The 14623-nt window shown below is 47.3% G+C and overlaps 2 protein-coding genes across 2 annotated transcripts in view; both read left to right on the top strand.

Annotated features, from left to right (window-relative positions):
* Positions 1 to 5744, top strand: part of mfrp (membrane frizzled-related protein) — a 35905-nt gene extending 30161 nt beyond the window's left edge. Inside the window, exons 10-13 of the mRNA XM_070893184.1 lie at positions 386 to 516; positions 1618 to 1752; positions 2638 to 2765; positions 4152 to 5744. Of these exons, the coding sequence (XP_070749285.1) occupies positions 386 to 516; positions 1618 to 1752; positions 2638 to 2765; positions 4152 to 4376 (619 nt within the window). The 3' untranslated portion in view covers positions 4377 to 5744. The remainder of the gene's footprint in view (positions 1 to 385; positions 517 to 1617; positions 1753 to 2637; positions 2766 to 4151) is intronic.
* Positions 5745 to 7040: 1296 nt separating this feature from the next.
* Positions 7041 to 13524, top strand: c1qtnf5 (C1q and TNF related 5). The gene is made up of 3 exons (XM_070893183.1): positions 7041 to 7177; positions 9363 to 9606; positions 12794 to 13524. Exons 1-3 carry the CDS (start codon positions 7169 to 7171, stop codon positions 13309 to 13311), a joined length of 771 nt encoding a protein of 256 aa, XP_070749284.1. The 5' UTR covers positions 7041 to 7168; the 3' UTR covers positions 13312 to 13524.
* Positions 13525 to 14623: the final 1099 nt, after the last annotated feature.

Here is a 14623-nt window from a genome sequence, read left to right as displayed (position 1 = left end):
AATACCCACAGGGCAGAATTAACAGGTGCAGTGCAGTATAACAGTAACCTTTCACCTCTGGGGCCCAGATTTAAACCTCCCACCTGTGGAGGATATCCTCCCTCACATGGTGAATGGGGTAACCACGAACGAGCTGACACACAGCGTCATGCGGGAGAGAGGCACAATGCTCCAGTCCTGGCCATGTTGAGTGTCTTACAGCCCTGGGGACGGAGGAATAGTCAGAGGGGAGAGAGACACCTGGGTGGTCGCAGGTGTCTCCTGATGGCCAGTTACAAGAGGACAGGGGCAACATATGTGCCTGAACTCTCAGCTGCATGAGACCAAGTGGGAAAAGAAATGAGAGTAAAAAGCACAAAGTAAAGCCGCTCCTTTCCTTTGAAAGATACTGTGGGGACTCAGTCCCCCCGACTCTGACGTCCCCACGACATGAGATGCTGGTTCTTTTTGTGGCTGATGAGGGTGAATCAAATGTGGGATTCTTTGCCACCTACTGGTCGGTCAACAGAAGCGAAGGTAAGGAACACCGCTGCACTTTGCCTGTCCTTGCCGCTCGAACAAGCCTCATGGAATTGTAATTATTACATAATTCTGTTTAAGGTTTCTGAATGCTGTGCTTTCTTACTGTGCTGTGCAACACCCTTGAGAAAGGAAACGAGTGGCCAAGCTCCTCTCGGGACCATCAGTGTTCCTGTACAACTGACTAAGTGGATGAGAGGGGTTCATACTAAACGGGCCAATGCTCACTTGGCACATCAATGCCAATTTTGCAGAATTTCTTTTAAATTATTCATTTCTGTTCTCTGATGTGTGAGAGAGACACTGTTGTATGTTGCATTCATGAGGGTGAATTTGTGAGCTACATGTACCAGCGCAGATCAAAGTATTGTGTGAGGGACCATGTGCTGAAACTCCAGGCCCTGCCATTACACAGCATTTTCCCCAGGTGGAATGTGATTTCAACACTGCCATGTTATACCATTATTTCCAGGTTGTCCTGCTTCACTTTTACACTTTTGACCTCCCTTTGCTTTTCCATCAATTCCCCTTTTCCAAAAAAAGAAAGTGAGGCAGTGAGAAAGGGAGAAAGAAAGAAAAAACATTTTATTTATTTAGTGCCTTTCGCCACCTCAGGACACATGAAGTATTTTTGAAAAGTAAACACGCTTGTAATGGCCCCAGTAGCCTCAGGCAGTGGCCTGCACTGATTATCGCTCCAATTTCCGCATTCACGAGAAAGGTCCTGTACTTCAGCTGGGTGCTTGTATCAAACCAACGGTGATACCAGGAATATACCACCTGATGGCTGGAGGGTGTTAACCCCGCTGATATGGCTCCAATGTTCAAGGATTCAGAGGAGCAAAAATACAAAATGAAAATTCAGCTCCCCTTTCCTTTGAATCAACCCCATATGGTGTATCCTAAACCCTTATCGGGGTTAATGATTTGTCATCACTTCGGTCTGCTCAAATCTAACATTTTCCCTGCCTCTAGAACCTTTTACCCACATTTGTGATATTTGGGGAGCAAATTCCACTGTATGCAGTAAGTCTAGAAGTTCACAGGAGGTTAAATCACTCGCCCTAATAATTCTTCCTTCTTCCTTCTTTCTCTCAGCGACGTGCGGCCCTCATGAGTTCAGCTGTATAAATGGGCAGTGTGAAGCGCTGCAGTGGGTGTGTGATGGCTGGAACGACTGCTCGGATGGGAGTGACGAGATGAACTGCAGTGGTGTCACACACCTGCCTTATGGTACGATCCTGTGAATGGGGTTCAATGGAAAAAGCTACCTACAGGAACATAGGAATTGCTAGACAAAAAAAGACCAAAGTCCATCTAGCCTGGGAGTCACTTGCTACAACAATAATGGAATTGTTGACTAATCAATCGATCAATGAGTCTACAACAGACCTAGACAGAGGGCGAGGAAATCCCCAGTGATGGAGAGTTTTGGAAACCACAGTCACCTGTTCCTCCCGCGCTCGCTACACTCAGCACACCACCTGTCTCCAACTACTCAAATACTGTATCCCTAAGTATTATTTTCTGAAAGAAATCTATGTCATTTGCATTTGACTGAATCAATACTAACTGCTTCCAATATCTCCCACGGAGCCTGTTCCATAGATTGACCACTCGCTCACAGAAATATGTTTCCACAGCTTAGTTTTAAATTTACCCCCCTTTATGCACAGGCCGTGCCCTCTGGTTCTGTACTTATTACTGTAACTCATTAGATAAATGTATGGAGAAATCAAGTAGTTTTTGTTCTAACTTGTTGCTAAATGGAGGTGGGCTGAGAATACTGATGAACCTGAAAAAAATGAGCGACATCCACCTCATCAGGTCAGGCTGAGCTCAAACGCAACGCCCAAAGACGAAAGGTCATGGTTCTAACTGGTCATGGTTCTAACTGACTGCATGTTAATGTTCCCCAGTTGTAACATCGACTGCTAGCTCAGTAAACAGAGCACAGACCACAGGGTGAATGTGGTATCTTTCTGCTCAATGCTCAGTACTACACTTGGCAGTATATGTACCCACCGAGCCATGGGAGAGAGGGTGGAGCTGTCCGATGTCCCAGGAAACTCCAATTTATTCTGAACATGCCATGAATATTTTGCTCTCCTTTCCCAGAAACCAATTGTGAGAAGATTGAGGTGGAGATGTGTCAGGGTCTCAGTTATAATGAGACTTCGTTCCCCAATATCTGGCTTGGAATTCCAGATCAGCGAAGTGCTATTTCAACCCTAAAAGACTACAAGGTGAGAGGACATGGCTATGCCCACCACACCTGCTGATCTCTCAGCTTGCTGCTGTTGCTGGATTCTCAGTGTAAGACACTAGCATGCCATGGAGTGTCAGCAGTGCGCTGTTCTCTTTGTCTCACTGGTTTAACTTCAGTAAATATATTTTGTTAGTTAATTTTGAACCTGAGTCCATCTCCCAGAGCACTTGAGAGAAATGAAATGCACTGGGCACTAGCAATCTAGGATTATGTGAGTTTGTAGGAGCAAGGTCCACTTATGAGAAATGTAACTCATTAAATATCCTGAAATTAAATCACTGGAATTTGGAGAGAGTATTCAGTCCATCTATCTCACGCCTTCCGCATGACATGCATTGACTCCACTCCAATCATTTATTCTCCTGTGGGAAAATCTGGTTCAATATTCCCCGTGACCATAGAATATCAAGCAAATCTCCAAAATATTCTTCCAGCTTCACACCTCCACTGTTACACCCTGGAGACTGCTGCTCTTCACAGACAACACCTACTCTTCCCCCAGTGTGGGGAAGCCCCTCAGTCTAAGCATTACTGGAGCACCACGCCCCTTGAGGAACACTGGATAAGACCCATAATTCAGGATTAAAACGAGGTTTAAAAGACAAGATGAGATGAACCAAGTATTAGTTTGGTGACACCAAGCTTAGGTTGGGGGAAGGGGAGACTGAGAGACCTGTGGAGTCCCACAGTTTTGAAGTGTTTGTAAAGAAAGAAAGACTTGCATTTATATAGCGCTTGTCATGACCATCGGACATCCAAAAACACTTTACAGTCAATGAAGTGTTGTCACTGTAGGAAACACAGCAGCCACAAACAATGATGTAGATTGAGGGATAAATATTGGTCAGGACACTGGGGCTAACTCCCCTACTCTTTTATGTCCACCTGAGAATGGAGGCAAGGCCTCAGTTTAACATCTCATCCAAAAGACAGCATCTCCGACAGTGCAGTACTCCCTCAATACAGCACTGAGTGTCAGCCTAGATTATTTGTACTCTAGTCTCTGGAGTGGGGCTTGAACCCATAACCTTCATGACTCAGAGGCGAGAGAGAGTGCTACCCACGGCTGACCAAATGATCTGTGCTGAGGATTTGTGGAGATGGTGAGATCCTGCTCCCAACCAGATATTTATCCAAATTCCTTCTGAGTGAGGGAAATGACATAGCCCCAGCCACATGTTCTTGGAGTCTGTTACTGACAGCCCTGTTACTAGGAATCCTTTCCATGCTTGTCAACTTTCTGTTGTACAGTTGAGCATTTGATCCAGTCTAACAAGGTCCCAGTGCAAATGGTTCTGACCAGTTCTAACCCGATGGTACCTGGATGTCGCGGCACTAACAGTCTATCCTTTCATTCCGACAGCTCCTGACCGGGTTGGTTTGCTATGAGAATCTTCGCCTGCTAACCTGCAGCATCTTTGTTCCCAAGTGTACACAGGACGGTGGGGTAGTACCACCCTGCCAGTCTCTCTGCCTATCTGCTGAGAAACGGTGCCAGCACTCGCTCGAGTCCCTGGGCATAATGTGGCCTTTCAATTGTAACCTTTTCCCAGACTCTGATGACCCCATTGAATGTGTGAGGCCATAGTGGGAGAGGTAACACTCCGACCCAATCCATAACTACAGCTACCGCTCACCTTAACAACAGAAACTGTTTTAATTGCAACTCCCATAACACCAGTGTCTGGGAGACCGCATGACCGAGCCTCAATAAAACGCGAATTACACATTTCTTAGTAAAAGTGAGAGCTGAGAATGTTTATAAGTTCTCCCCATGTGGAGTTTTATTCTTCCTTCGACAAGACCAAGGCTGTGATGCTGGAACTCCGATTTAAAGAAACATCATGTCTATCAGGTGGCCTCCCAGTCTCGGACAGACGATGCAAGCTCGGAATGTCACCGCCGCCATAATGGAAACACGCGTGTCGCAGGAGTCGTGATTTATTTTGAAGCAGCGCAAACTATGGCCAAGAGGCTTTCAAGCAGCCATTTTAATTTATCTTAAACATGGATATGTTTTGCGATTATCACGATAGCAGAGGTTTGCAGGCTCCGGGTACATGAGATCCCTGTTGCTATAACCTCTGGATGCCTCGCTGGGTGGAGCTGACTCAATGGGGGTCATTTGAACCTAGTTCACCCGGCGGGAAAGCAACAGGCAACAGGCACTGGTTTTACACCCTGCCCGATTATAAACTTGACTCGGCTGTAAAAACAGCATTGCACCCGATCCCGTCAGTCTCCCGCGGGGCGGGTTTGGTTAAAATGGCCCCCAATGTGTGACTCAGGAGCCTGAAAGCAATTGCCCCAAAGTTCAGTGGGTGAATGCACTGCCCATTGTGGCACAGGGCAGCAAGGTTCTGGGTTTGATGGATAGCCTGTGCGGAGTTAGCTAATCGCTAGGGCAGCTATTGCAATTCTCAGATTGACTTTAGTATTCTTGGACTGGGAGGGAATAGAATCAGCCGGGTTCCCTGCTCCTGATCGCTACCCAGTGACTGCTACTAGAATGTATGTTCGTGGCTGCTCGTTGAGGATTGGATTTGGCTGGGCTGTGATGCCACCACAGTCGAGCAGCCTCCTGACACTCACTGTTGAAGGTCACACATGAAGAGCGACAACTTGGGTGAGGTACTCAAGAACTCGGTACCTTCAGGAGAGGGCGAATAAAATGGGGGGAAATGGTAAATGGAAAAAGCTAGCAGCACAAACACATCTCAACGCTGCATTCAGTGCAGAGTATCTGCATCTTGTTTAACTTTACAACATCTCATTTAATTTAGATACAGAAATAAATAAAACAGGAATATGGTCACTGGAATAAATCTACCTTTTTGGAGTCCAGTCTGTCAGGATATTACTGTCCTTACTTTCTCACTCGACCTGGCTGCGTTTAGAATTTTAACCTTCATCCCTTGCACTGTGTAAGAAGTAGAATAAAATAATTTAGAATAAACGTCTTATCACTGTCTTATGTACTGTCTTATCACATCCCACTTCACCTACAATGAATTACGTAATGAACAATTAGTCTGTTTCTCGTGCTGTTGGTGAGGGAGGAATATTGGCCCCAGGACACCGGGAGAACTCCCTGACATTCAAATAGTACCTTGGGACAGGGAGCCGAGGTATTGGTTTGTTATCTACACTGCTGGCAATGCAGCACTCCCTCCGTGTTGGATTGTGATGCCCGTTTAGGTTATGTTGTCAAGTCCTGGAGTGGGACTGAATGTGTGGACAATAGTGGGCATAGAATTTGTAGAACATCACTGAGCATCTGATTTACTGAACATTTATTATCCTCTGAGTTATTTCTCTGAAAAGAGAACTGACTTTGTGAGAATCGGTTTGTCTTTACTCAGTCTGTTCCCAGTCCCTGTGTCTTTACTCCCTGTTCCCAGTCTCTGTGTCTTTATTCAGTCTATTCCCAGTCCCTGTGTCTTTACTCTGTTTCCAGTTCTTGTGTCTTTACTCAGTCTGTTCCCAGTCCCTGTGTCTTTACTCAGTCTGTTCCCAGTCCCTGTGCCTTTACTCAGTCTGTTCCCAGTGTCTTTACTCAGTCTGTTCCCAGTCCCTGTGTCTTTACTCCCTGTTCCCAGTCCCTGTGTCTTTACTCAGTCTGTTCCCAGTCCCTGTGTCTTTACTCAGTCTGTTCCCAGTCCCTGTGTCTTTACTCGCTGTTCCCAGTCCATGTGTCTTTACTCAGTCTGTTCCCAGTCCCTGTGTCTTTACTCAGTCTGTTCCCAGTCCCTGTGTCTTTACTCGGTCTGTTCCCAGTCCCTGTGTCTTTACTCAGTCTGTTCCCAGTCCCTGTGTCTTTACTCCCTGTTCCCAGTCCCTGTGTCTTTACTCAGTCTGTTCCCAGTCCCTGTGTCTTTACTCAGTCTGTTCCCAGTCCCTGTGTCTTTACTCAGTCTGTTCCCAGTCCCTGTGTCTTTACTCCCTGTTCCCAGTCTCTGTGTCTTTACTCAGTCTGTTCCCAGTCCCTGTGTCTTTACTCAGTCTGTTCCCAGTCCCTGTGTCTTTACTCGCTGTTCCCAGTCCCTGTGTCTTTACTCAGTCTGTTCCCAGTCCATGTGCCTTTACTCAGTCTGTTCCCAGTCCCTGTGCCTTTACTCAGTCTGTTCCCAGTCCCTGTGTCTTTACTCATTCTGCTGTTCCTGGATCTGCCTCTGAGCGCACCAACCATTTCCTCCTGGAGTCGGACAGAGTTTGTAAGTAAGAGAGCTTGCTCATTCCCTGTGAACTGAGCTGGATGGTGGGCTGTCTGATCAGGAGACTGAAGGGCTGCGCAAAGCCACGCTGACACGGGCTGCGATATCGAAGAGCTGTCGCCACCACTCTCACAGTTTCGCTTCTTGCAGAAGTAGAAAATATTTCATGTTTACGGTGAGTTATTTAATGTATGTTTTAAATGTGTGTCTTTTAGTTTTCCAAGGGATTGAAGGACTGGAACGTTAAACCTTATTAACAATCCGAGCACTTCCTGTACCCGCCCCCTGTTAGAGACAGAGCCCCAGATGTTGGCTATGGGTCGGGTTCAAAATATTTTTCTGTGGATATACAAACCTCAGCCTGCAGTCTGAGAGATTTTAATTGTTCCTTAAATGAACTCCCATCCTGTAATTCTACTTTATTTCACAGTAACCAGAGAGTGGGGAGCAAATTTAAAACATGGACTCTCATTTCAGTGAACAGATGGGGGGATCTGAAGACAACTGGCGGTGTGAAGAATGTTTGAAAAAGGACTTTATTTTCTGGAGTTAAGAAAAAGCTGAGCAGGATGATGTCAGTGTGTGACAGGATAGGCTGTCTGGGTGTGATGTACCTCACTCTATTGAGATGAATAAAAACTCATTAAGCTCCAGTTCTGGCAGTTGGAGGTTTGCTCATTGTTCTGAGGCCGGTTTGGGTTTAAAGTAACGGAAATGAGATTGCTTCGGTCACAAGACTTGGTAAACACGACAGGGGAGTAAAGGGTGGAACTCGGAGCCCAGCCTGCACTTATTTTAATTAAAGGATAATGGCTTTCATGAAATATTGTTTGACAATCTATTAAACAGGCGATGCAATGGTGTAAATCAGGACGCATTCCCAGTCCCTGTGTCTTTACTCAAGCGTCATGCGTCGCTTGACATGACACACAGCTTTTCCCACCCTCAGAGGTCTGACAAACACTATCATACAGAGTGTGTCCCTCTCTCACTGACTGGGCACCAGACCACAGCCAAAGGGCAGGTCCTGGGTACACTGCGTGCGGTAAGTCTGTGTGAGCTGTCAATTATTGCGGCTGTAAACACAATGCAGGAACCGCAAGGGATTCCAGCCAAGGAGACAGCTGTGTCACCAACATCTGGATTACAGACACAGACCACGAGACAGCTTCAAATCAGCGAGATCCGATCGAGAGGCGGAGCCAGAGGCTGTGAGCATCACAAATTCACAAGTCTGCCAACCTGCAGCAGACACTCGATCTACTGGTTATGTTTCCTGTCTCGGGTCTGGGTCAGTGACTGAGCAGATTGGTTTGATACCAAAACACATGTTGACAGTTTGAGTGGCATCCTGAGGGGTGAGAAAAGGTCATTAATCAGATGGCACTGTAAGTACCTTGGCTCACACCAGAGGATTTGACTCTAGTTTTGCTTTTTCTCTTTAGATTCCGAACCTCTCCCCCACCCATCCTGCCCTCTGACAGCGCAACAGAATAATCTCTTTCCAAAGAGTTGTCCAGAACAATCTGTCCCTTCTCTCCCGAGATATTGAATACTTCCTTCCTGGGGTTGGGATGCACGAACTCCAAGTGAGACAGAAGCAAAATACTGTGTGTGGATGCTGGAATCTCTCTCCACAGATGCTGCCTGGCCCGCTGAGATTTCCAGCATTTTCTGTTTTTAGCTCCAACTGTAAGCCTGAAGGTTATTCCTCACTGACATCCTCAGAGCTGCAGCTCGGGCAGTGTAAAGGAGGATTGACTCTGTTCAGTCACCCACCCCCCGTTCCCCACCCCCGTTAGCCGGACAAGTATGAATTAAAATAGAATCAAACTCATACAACACAGGAGGCCACTCGACCTTTGTGCTGGCTTCTTTGGTAGAGCTATCTCATTAATCCCACTCCCCCCGCTCTTTCCTCACGGCCCTGCATATTTTTCCTTTTCTAGTATTTATCTAATTCCCCGGTTTGAAAGTCACTATTGAATCTGCTGCCACCGCCCTTTCAGGCCGCGCGTTCCCGATCACAACAACTCGCTGCGTAAAATCATTCTCCTCATCTTCCCTCTGCTACTTATGCCAATGATCTTAAATCTTTGTCCTCTGGTGACCGACCCTATTAAAACCCCTTATCATTTTGAACATTTCTATTAAATCTCCTCCTAACCTGCTCTGCTCTAAGGAGAACAACCCCAGCATCTCCAGTCTCTCCATGTAACTGACGCCCCTTATTCCTGGGGCCATTCTAGTATCTCTCCGCTGTACCCTCTCCAGGGCCTTGACTTCATTCCTAAAGTCCGATGCCCGGAATTGGCCACAATTCTCCACTGAGGCCTAACAGTGATTCCTTTTCTCTCTAGAGTTGGATTTGCTGTCCGAGCCTTGGGATGACTCCTGTAACCCTGCCCGTGTGGCTCTGGTTGCTGTCGTGTGCCTCGGCCAACATGGAGGACAACAACCTTTCTGGATTTTGTGCTGGTCATCCTGGAATTCCAGGAACTCCGGGACGTAATGGGCACCCAGGGGTGCCAGGGCGGGACGGGAGATATGGGAGGGACGGAATGCCTGGACCACAAGGAGAGAAGGGTGACGAAGGAAAACAAGGTATGTTCGTGCTGCTCCTGGCCGCTCGGCTCACAGCTCAGTGTTATAAACACTTATGTTATAAATACCAACCAAACTATAATTTGGAAATAATCCTGAACCAAAGAGCCTCATGGTAGTTAGTTTTTGTTGGAAAGTGCAAGTTTGCATGAGGATAGTACTGGCTCTGCTGAGATGTCCCCCATGACTGAATTGCCTGCCAATGCTCACAGTCTTGGCCCCCGGTTGATGCACTCCTGGCACCAATAGAGCGTACAACAGTGAGAGAAAGGAGAGCTGATCCTGCTCTTCATCCTTCCTCCTAGAGTGTAACTCCCAGATTGGAGGCAGAACCATGGGACAGGGTGTAACACTCCGCCCTGTGTGTCACACCCTCCGTGCTCCTCGCATCAGTCTGTTTGCCCCGGGGTTTTGATTATAACTGGCATGTGTGATAGAAATATTTCCTGAACACTGCATTCCTTCATGTCAGCCCATGCCATCGAGGAGCTTCCGTCCGAGGCCAGTTTCCTAGAGTTTGATATTTCTATTGTCTTTACATATCACAGTACAATAATATAAACTGCGTCGCAACTTATCATCGTACTGCTTGGATTGACAGATCACAGCTTGCTTCCGTGAACAGAAAGTTTTGTCAAAAACTCTTTCCCTCCTGACAGCAGTGCCCCTTTAAGAGATGTGTTCGGGTTTACAAGAAGCATTTAGTTGCTTATTACTCATTCCTGTTAATGATACTGAGCTGGCAGTGTGAGGAGGTGGGGAGGAGTGGCTGGGGTCTACGCGGAGCGATCTGGGCAACTTAGTCACTTGATTTTGTTTTTTCCTAAAGGAAGTTGGAACACGCTCCTGGGCCCGGGTTATTTTATTTTGATCAGGAATCTCTATCGCTTCTTTTGAAATGTTGTCTGTCCAGATTACTTGGACTGAGTCCTGGGATTTGCATTTGCTTCTGTTTACAGAGTCCGCGCAGAGTCCCAGCAGCGGGGAGCGCGGCTTTCTCCGCCCCTTTGCCGAAGGTTGGGACACAGTCCCCGCAGGCACTATCTGTCCACCCCAGTGGCCACCCTTGGCATGTGTGCCCGTGCAGTAGGTGTCGGCAGGGGCTCTGACTGTGGAGTAACAGCAGAATTTGCTGCAATTACACAGCTGGCCAGCTGCACTCTGTAAAGTGAAGTTAACATTTCAGCAACAACAACCTTCACCGTAGTGAAACGTCCCAGAGCGTTATCAAACAAAGTCTGACACCGCGCCACATAGAGACATTAGGTCAGGTGACCAAAAGTTTGGTCAAAGAGATTTAAGGAGGAGAAAGGCGGAGAGGTTTAGGGAGGGAATTCCAGAGCTTGCGGCCCAGGCAGCTGAATGCACGGCCGCCGATGGTGGGGCGAAGGGAATGGCGGGTGCACAAGAGACCAGAACTGGAGCAAAACAGAGTTTCTCGGAGGGTTGTAGGGCTTAAGATGTTACCCTTCCCCACATCTAATGAGGGCTTACATCCGACACCGTAATCCATCTTCTCTGGTTACAGATGCTGACTGACTTGCAATTTTATTTCTTTCTGCTATTTGACTGTGGGTTGCATCACATCCAAGTCCAGTTCTGGCCTATATCCAAGGACTTCATCCCTTTTTCTACCTATGTCATTGGTACTGAAATGCTCCACGACCTCTGGCTGTTCACCCTCCCTCCTCAGAATGTCCAGCAGCCGCTCTGTGACATCCTTGACCCTGGCGCCAGGGAGGCAACATACCATCCTGGAGTCACGTCTGCGGCCGCAGAAACGCCTGTCTGCTCTCCTAACTATTGAATCCCCTACCACTATGGCTCTTCCACTCTTCTTCCTCCCCCTGTGTGCAGCTGAGCCACCCTAGTTGCCGTGGACTTGGCTCTGGCTGTACTCCCCAGAGGAACCATCAGCCCCACCAGTACTCAGAACAGAATACTGGTTGGAGAGCGAGATGCACTCGGGGAACTCCTACACTATCTGCCTGGTCCTCCTCTTCTGTCTGGCCGTTGCCCATTCCCTCTCTGCCTGCATACTCTGAAGCTGAGGGGTGAACACCTCTAGAAACGTGATATCCATGACATTCTGAGCCTCACGGATGCATTGCAGTGACTACAAGTGTCGCTCAAACTCCGAAACACAAGCTTCATGGCGAAAATACTAAAGGAGGACTTTGCTACGGTTTTAACAGGAGAGTATGAGAGTAAGAATGAAAGGTTCAACAGATGGATCTTAGGCTTATCGATCTCTATTACCTGGTTTATCCCTTCCCCCTTTTTGAACAGAGGTGTTGCATTGAGAAGCCTCGGACTGTCTGTCATTGGTACCATCCAAAGATGTTTGACAGATCATGCTCAGAGCCTCTGCTACTTCCTCTCTGACTTCCCTCAGTGTTCTAGGATGCAGCCACCAGAGGCCAGTCCCTCTTCCACTTTCAGTTCAACCAGTTTTTTCAGTGCTACTTCCCTAACTATAAAGGACAAGTTAATAAAGCTGTTAAAATAAAGTACATGGGATCATGGTGTTTGTCAATGGGGCATCGAGTACAAAAGCAGAGGTGATGTTAAACCTGTCAACACAATGGATTGGGCTGCAATTAGAATATTGCATCCAGTGCTGGGCACCCCACTTTGAGGAAGATGTGAAGGTCATGGAGAGGGTACAGGAGAGATTCACTGCATTATACCAGGGATGGGAGGCTTTAGTTATGAGCAGAAATGAGAGACATGAGGACTCTTTCCATTAGAGCAGAGAAGGTAAATAGGAAATCCATTTCCACTGGTCAGTGAGTCCGTAACTAGAGGGGTTAAATTTAAATCAAGGGAGAGTTTAGGAACATTTATCTTGATAAAGAAAATTTGCACAGGACAGGGGAACGGGACTAAGTGGAGAGCTGTTTCAGAGAGCTGGCATGGACACGATGGGCCAAATATTCTCCTACTGCGATGTAAACTTCTACAATTTATCCTAGTCTGAAACATGAGGACAGAGCCTAACCCAGTATAGCACTCAGTCCATAACGAGAGAAAATCTTCAGCAACCTGAGCTGGATGTAGACCTTGATTCTGAGTGAGACAGGCCATTGTTGTAACTTTACTGTGCTGCTGGTCTCCTCCTCTGGGGGTGAGGAAAGAACCAGAGAATCCTAACTGTAACACTCTAAATCACGATTTTGCTTTTCAGGCTTGCATGGACCCATAGGACCGAAGGGCATTGCAGGGATAGCTGGGCTAACAGGTGAGAAGGGAGTCAAAGGGGAGAGCGTGTTTAGCTACAACTCAGCATTCAGTGCAAAGCGTTCCAAGACCCACATCTTCCCCCTGCTGGAGGAGCCAGTCCGGTTCGATGTGGTTATACACAATGATCAGCAGCACTACAACCCAGCGACAGGAAAGTTCACCTGTGAGATCCCGGGGCTCTACTACTTTGTGGTTCACTCCACCGTTTACAAAACCAGCCTGCAGTTTGACATCATGAAGAACAACGTGACCATCTCGTCCTTCTTCCAGTACTACGGCAACTGGCCGAAGCCTGTCTCGCTATCGGGCGGAGCCCTCATGCGCCTGGACCCCGAGGACCAGGTGTGGGTGCAGGTGGCAGTGGGGGACTACAATGGGATTTACTCCAGCGCAAAGACAGACAGCACCTTCACCGGGTTTTTAGTCTATTCTGACTGGAAAAATGCTCACTTCCTGGTTTAATGTCCATTACTTGTGGTCACTGCAGCATCATATACCGATTATATTTTACATCAAACTGAACTTTAAACACATCCTCATTAGAGATTTACTACATCTTTGTACAGAGCTTTCCTTGGCTTTCGATCACCATCTGTCCAGTTTTCCTAAAATGTAAACTAGACCCATTGTCTGCTTATAAAATGAAGCCTATTTTAGTCTTCACTCACTTCCTTATCTTACAATGTGTTGGCCCTGATATTTCACCAGGCAGTGCTCAGCTGCATTGCAGTATAAAGATAAAAAGGAGCTGGAGACTTCTTATGTTACATATCTTCCCGTTTCAGTTACCCGAGCTTCCTCGGAGAGGTGGACCTGGGCCAGGACCAACAACAGGAGCAGAGCCGGAGCAGTCAAAAGAATGAGGCGGGAGGAGGTGTTACTGGTGCTCCAGACTCGGCCTCCCCTCGGACTGAGGACTGCTCAATGAAGCTACTGCTAAACCAACTGCAGTGCAGCACTGAGGGAGTTCTGCCCTAACCCTAATCCGAACGGTCTTTGGGATGAGACCTGAAATGAGGCCCTGTTTGCCCTGAGGTAGACGTAAAAGATCCCATGGCAGTATTTTGAAGAAGAGTCGGGTTATCCCTGGTATCTGGTCATTCCCACATTGCTGTGTGTGGGAGCTTGCTGAGTGCAATAGGCTGCCATGTTTCCTACATTACAACAGTGACTACACTACAAAAATACTTCATTGACTGCAATGCACTTTGGGACTTCCTGAGGTCATGAAAGGCGCTATATAAATGTAAGTTCTTTTTTGTACTTGGAACCCTGAAATCAGGGGGTCTGAAAGGGCCATGCAGAAAGGTCATCCTTTTTCTTTAGTCTCCCCGTGGATCTATGGGCCTGAGGCCTTCTCTCTGCTGTTGAACCAGAAAGATCAAGGCTTCCATCCTGGTCACTTACACGGGATCTTGCCAAGGGGCAGGCCTGCCCGGGAGTGAATCGACCTATCCAAACCACCTAACTCACCAAGTATGGCGGTGCGAACATAAGAAATAGGAGCAGGAGTCACCCATTCAGCCCCTCGAACCTGCTCCGCCATTCAATAAGATCATGGCTCATTTTCTACCTCAACTCCACTTCCCTGCACTTTCCCCATATCCCTTGATTCCCTTAATATCCAAAAATCTATCTGTAAAAAAAATATATACTCAATGACTGAGCCTCCACAACCCTCTGGAATAGAGAATTCCAAAGACTCACCACCCTCTGAGTGAAGAAATTTCTCCTCATCTCAGTTCTAAATGGCTGACCCCTGATTCTAAGTGTG

This window comes from Pristiophorus japonicus, chromosome 11 (genome assembly GCF_044704955.1).
Source record: "Pristiophorus japonicus isolate sPriJap1 chromosome 11, sPriJap1.hap1, whole genome shotgun sequence".
NCBI lineage: Eukaryota > Metazoa > Chordata > Chondrichthyes > Pristiophoridae > Pristiophorus > Pristiophorus japonicus.
Note: the sequence above shows the minus strand (reverse complement) of the source record. Positions and strands in the feature narration are given on the sequence as shown.

Coding starts and splice junctions, on each gene's coding strand:
- c1qtnf5 (XM_070893183.1), top strand. Junction 9,607..12,793: donor GGGTGACGAAGGAAAACAAG/GTATGTTCGTGC, acceptor TTTGCTTTTCAG/GCTTGCATGGACCCATAGGA.